This window comes from Anser cygnoides, chromosome 8 (assembly GCF_040182565.1).
Source record: "Anser cygnoides isolate HZ-2024a breed goose chromosome 8, Taihu_goose_T2T_genome, whole genome shotgun sequence".
NCBI lineage: Eukaryota > Metazoa > Chordata > Aves > Anseriformes > Anatidae > Anser > Anser cygnoides.
Window position 1 is genome coordinate 11,133,229 of NC_089880.1, and position 5,569 is coordinate 11,138,797.

Genomic DNA, 5,569 nt, shown 5'->3' on the forward strand with positions numbered 1-5,569 from the left:
CAAATACCAACTTTTCAAATCCATGGATTAAACGGAAGATTTACATTATTGCCCCCCCTTCAATTTTTATAAGTGTGGATAAGAAAGTTGAACAGCCAGAAGAAAAATTGAAAAAAAAAAAAATGAAAACACCGCAGACAAAAGGATCAGAGAACAGGTTTGGTCCTGGGGCATTAAAGGTGATGGCAAAATCCTGATATACCCTGCAATGCATCAGTGAGATAAAACTAGATGAAAAATTGGAGGTAAGATGATGTGGGAGTGTTTAATTAGGTGGCAAGTCAAAAGCAGCATGAAAAAAAAGCTCAGAACTGCAAAATTTGCACAAAAGAACGACTGAAAAGTAAGAGATACCTGGGGATTACTAACAGTACTATAAATTACAGCAGAGACCAGTTACTCCAGATTTATAACATGCATACAGACATAGTTTTATTGAAGTACAACTCAAAAAGTTACCAGTTTTGAACTGCATGTCACATTCGTAAGTAGTCAATTTATTTCTTGTCATCTGACCATGTAATTTCATAATCTGTATACACTTTTTTCAGTATCTCTACAGTCACTGAATGATCTGCTTTTCCATAGCCCTGCAAGAAAGAACAAGAGTTTATTAGACAAGTACAGAAAGCAACTCCACAGGACCATTGAGTTCTTGTCAACACAAATTATCCAGTTACGTGGTTTGACACTGCAAGTAGCTCAAATACAAATTAGACATAAACACAGGTTCTAAAAGTTGCTCTTGCACTATCAGATTTTATTTTTCTATTGTCATCTCCAATTCCCCCCACCCCAATTTGTAGAAAACAAACGAGTCAATCTCCAGTAACAGAAGCTGCATTTTTTTTTTTACGCCATGATTTCTCCAGCAGAAAGATTGCTTTAAAATGCTCCCAACCCCTCAACCATAATATTTACTGAATGTTCTTTTTAAATCAGAGTATATTGACCTGTTTCAATGTATGAGCATACAAGCATCTGATTTGGCTCAGCTGAAGGAAAACAGAACATGAAGCCATATGTGTGAACATCTGAGTACTATTTTAGCCACCAAAGAAATCACACTTTTCACGTTTTATGTATTTGTAATCTTTCCTTAGTTGGTAATAGCATAATTTTAATTGTGCTTTTTTTGCCACTGAAACTGCAAACTAAGGCAAAGTCAGATGACCCATCTCATTTTTAAGCCTCATTTAAATCACTGATCAGTTTTAGTCCTGCACTGAAATTTAAGAGATGTGGTAGAAAGTGCCTTTCCCTCATCTTGAATGACTGAAGTTATCTATAATTCTGAAATAAATCCAGATTAATAGTTTTTCCCCCTGTCAAAAAGACTTCACTGCGCAATAGTGTAGTCTGCTGATAAAAAGTGTTATTTACAAGTTACTGTCATTTTCCAGTAATATTTAGTAGGAAACATTTAACTCAGAAGACTGAAAATAGTTCATGATTGCATTATCATACAAAATATACTTATTCATCACTGACTCTGCCTCAGAAGAAACAACTTAAGTAAAACACTGTTTAAACTGCACAGGATGAAACTGATGCGTTATAAAACACAGACTGTTCAAAAATACCAGAAAATACAACTATATCAAAAATACTGCAGGTTTATACTTTCAGCTTTACATCACAGATCTACAGATCGCTCTTGCTTTGGTAACCACTTTGAAGACACCACTCAGCTTTGCAAATAACAGGACATCATCTACTTCAAAAGAAGTTTCTCTGATTTTCATAAAACACTAAGATAGTACTGTTTTTAGAGTCTGACAGCAAATCTCCAAGTGAAGAAAAGCATCAAAATAATTAATATACTAACCTATAGCCTACTATTGAGGTCTGCTGAATCTCCATGTCTCTACCACACAGAAGCCCTCATGGTAGTAAAATTATTTCACCTGGGGCTCATCTGTAAGCTTCAAGGTACCAAAAGCAGAGAAACAAGGTACTTTCCATAGACTTCAGGTTACAAAAGCAAGATTTGACTGCTGCTTCTAACACTAAATTGGCAGCTTATTTAGTAATGCAGGTGTTAAGTCTCATCCAAAATGCAATTATAAAGGGCATCCACAATCAAGAGACTTCAATAGAGTATTACCCATTGCCTTCCCGCAGCACAAAAAAAAAAACAACTCCTTACGATTTGTAACATATGATTCCAGGTGGCAGGAGTCATCTTGGAAAAAAGACAGCAGCAATATTTAAAAACACTTAACACATTCAAGGCCCAGCTTTGATTGCTCATCAGGTTAAGGTTAGCACATGTGAAGTAGCCATCACTTTCCATAAAAATTTCGACTAACTTAATAGAACCATTTTGTATTTGTCTACATTAAAAGCCTATAATCTTTACTTGCAGTTATTACCACTTAATAAGTCTTTTCACAAAGAAATTTAACTTGCACAGAACAGCAACAGAAATGTCCTGCTTTCCAGCCAGCCAACTCTACAGCTGGATCAGGACCCTACAGCTGCAAACATTCCCACTCTGGCTGTACGCCTAACACATTCTGAGTCAAGAAATGCTAACTTCCACTTTTAGCCTTGATTATAATCATCATTCAGTATTATCTCTTCTCTTTGTTTTGGTCTCCTGCCCTTAAAAATAGTGTTTTTCTAACCTACCCCACAACTAAGCCAAGCAAGTTTCCCAGTTAATGTTTACACTCCGATTCAAAGTGCTGAAAGCCACCATGCGATAAAACAAAAATCCCAGAACAAAAAGATTTGATGGAATACAGGAGAGGCACTTACTGTAGAGAGCCCAAATACCCTAATTTTCTTGTCTTTGCTATTATGATCAATTTTCCCTCCTCCAAGGCACTTGCATTCGTATCCCAGCTTCTCCATTTCAGGATTCACTTTTTCAAATATGTGATCTGCACAAGGAGAACAGTTAGAGCCATTACAAGGTGTGCTGTGCATCAAGCACTCTAGAACTCTTATTTTCAGCTATTTTCAACTATTTTTCCTCCCATTTCCTTCGTTCACCTGTGAGGCAAAGGGCAGTTTCTCTAGATAAGCACAGACTGCACTAATGTTTATATCACTTGGTGAGCTCGTCGTGCTCAGCTAACGGTTTACGGGGCTTGGAAATGGCAGCAGAGACCCGGGATCATCCCCCCACATTTCGCATTTGCCTCCTGAAGGGCTGAGGGAAGGGCTCTCCTTTGCCTGGAAGCCCGCGGCCGCGCTGAGGGAGGCGGCCGGGCGCTGAGGCGGGCGGCGCGGCCCCGCCATGAGTCGCGTCCCCCCCGCGGCCCGTCACCCACTGTGGAACTCGGCCGCCTTGGTGCCCCGCACGATGTGGCGCTGCCCCTCGCCGCCCGGCCGCTGCAGCCGCACCAAGATGTACTTGAAGGTGCCCTCCGGGTCGATCTCCACATCCTGCACCGCCGCCATGGCGGATCCCGCAGAACCGGAGCACCGAGCGCGCCCCACATAGGGTCGCCCCCAGGCGGCGGCTGCCGTGCGCCGTATGGCAGCGCGGCCGCCCTGCACCAGCAGTTTGTGAGGAAAAATTCTTTCAGTTCGCCCTCGGAAGGCCGAGGGCTGCACGTTTCAACGATTCCCTTTTTTAGCTGCCGTTTTTTGCCCCGTGAGGGGTAAGGAGTCTGTGCCGGGGCTGGCTTCTCTGAAGGAGGGCTCAGAGGTCCCCGCACAAGGAAGCGCTTCTTGTTGCCGGCAGTGCTATGTAGCATAACGCCCACGCGGACAGACAGTATTGCACTGTGGTTAAAAATAGCCTACTAAAAGCTGGCACCCTAAAGGGTTTTAAAGCTCTCCTTCCAGTCAGGCAGTGGGACGCTGCCATTTTCCTTGTACCTGCCAGAGCTTTGTTCACCCTCTGCAGAAAAACAGAGGTAAAAAGAAGAAAACTAAAAGCTTCTGTAGGCTGCTGTTCACACATTAGATAAAAGACAAGCCTACCTCCTGTACACCTCATTTTAACGTGTGCCACTTGAGTTAAGTAAGCACACAGATTCACTGTAAAGTCACAAGTATCTGGAATAAATTAGATCTATCTGATACCAAACCGAAAGGACATATGGTTCTTCCTACCCCCCCCAGCCCCCCATCAATGGAGCAAAATTTAAAATGTTTTATGAGCAGATAGGTCTAACCTTTGCTATGTTTAGTTAGATAGAAGGACGTTTAAAAACTTTGTATTACTTAGCCAGCTTAAACTGTAAGAAAATACAGACTTGTATCTCAAAGTGAGGGCGAGAGGACCGAGGCCTGGAGGATGTGTTAGAAGAAGACGAGGTGAAGAACTCACACTGTGCATGTGGCTTTGGAGATGTAACCAACTAAGCTCAATACGTGTGCTTAAGTTGAAGAAGCAACAAGATAAGAAAGCAAAATGGCCTGAGCTTGCACAAGAACTGGGTTCAACCAGCAAACACAGTGAGGAAGACCATCAATGAGCACAAGAAGACCCCAGAGGATCACCAGTAGAAACAAATGTGCATGTGTGAGGGACATTTGCATGTTTTAATGACTTTTGGGAAATAATATGAATACATTGTTTATTCCTTGGAAATCTAATGAATATGTATATTTTGTTTGCATATAATCCTTGTATTTGAGCGACTCAGCACATACACTAGGTGCAGTGATCCCCTGTGCACCTCACACTGCAATAGAAGAATGCCTGCTTTCTAAAACTCCATATTGAGTGTTTGAGAGTTTCTTCGACCAGCTTGTACGGTGTCAGTTTTGGCAACCCAGGTGGGACACAGCTCTTAAGCCTCAATGGTTCCTGGGATCGTGGAGCCTCAGCCAGCACTGAGGGATTCTTGGAGAGGACACTGATCCTCAGACCAAAGAGCCCCTGAGCGAAGACAGCTGTTTTGTAAGTACAAAGGCATTCTTTTGGAAAATTTGGGTATCTGCCCATAAGACACAGCGAAAGCTACACAGGTTTGGGTTTAGGACAGGGACTGGCGTTAGAGTCCCCATTTGGTTTGAGAAAAAGAGGTTAGAGTCCCCAACTTGGCTAACTGTTTTGATTTGGTCTCTGAATTTTGGCTGCAGGTGGCAGATGCTAGAGATTCGGGAAAATCATTTGACGCAGCTTGGGTAATTTAACAGAAAAAGGAAGGGAATGCTAGATTGATTGCTGTGCTAGAAGAAACTTATGATCCTTGAAGAGGACCTGGAGGTAGATTTAGAGGGGGTTATCAAGGAAGAGGATATGGTAAAGGACTGCTGAGGCCCCCGATAGGAGAAACTCAGTGTGTCTATTGTAGGAAGGAGGGACGCTGGAGATGAGTGTCCATTACTACATGGGCCCAAGGGATGAAATATTCCTATAGCAGCCGTAGAGGCTAGAGAGTGAAGGGGACCAGAGGAAACTTCCCCAGCAGAACCTCTGGTTTAAATTAAGCTGGAGGAAGATGAAACTGATACAGATTGTTTAGCTGATACAGGGGCCACTTAGTTGGTTTTAAATACAAACAAACATGAATTAGGATAATGATACTGTAAGAATTATTGGTGTGACAGGAAAGTTGGAAACAAAGCCCTTCTTCAAACCCTTAAAATTTTTAATTGGAAA

The 5,569-nt window shown here is 42.1% G+C and overlaps 1 protein-coding gene across 1 annotated transcript; it reads right to left on the reverse strand.

Annotated features, from left to right (window-relative positions):
• Positions 1-400: 400 nt before the first annotated feature.
• LOC106041604 (14 kDa phosphohistidine phosphatase) lies at positions 401-3,697 on the reverse strand. Its single transcript, XM_013190169.3, has 3 exons — positions 3,282-3,697; positions 2,764-2,888; positions 401-590 (listed from the first exon to the last, which is right to left on the reverse strand). The coding sequence occupies exons 1-3, from the start codon at positions 3,409-3,411 to the stop codon at positions 498-500; spliced, it is 348 nt and encodes a 115-aa protein (XP_013045623.1). The 5' UTR covers positions 3,412-3,697; the 3' UTR covers positions 401-497.
• Between the last annotated feature and the right edge of the window lie 1,872 nt (positions 3,698-5,569).

Excerpts from the sequence above, each read along its gene's own strand:
- LOC106041604 (XM_013190169.3), bottom strand. The coding sequence starts at position 3,411 with ATGGCGGCGGTGCAGGATGTGGAGATCGACCCGGAGGGCACCTTCAAG. Across the intron at positions 2,889-3,281 it reads CAAGGCGGCCGAGTTCCACA|ATCACATATTTGAAAAAGTG; the intron begins GTGGGTGACGGG and ends CTCCTTGTGCAG. Across the intron at positions 591-2,763 it reads GGGTATTTGGGCTCTCTACA|GGCTATGGAAAAGCAGATCA; the intron begins GTAAGTGCCTCT and ends TCTTTCTTGCAG.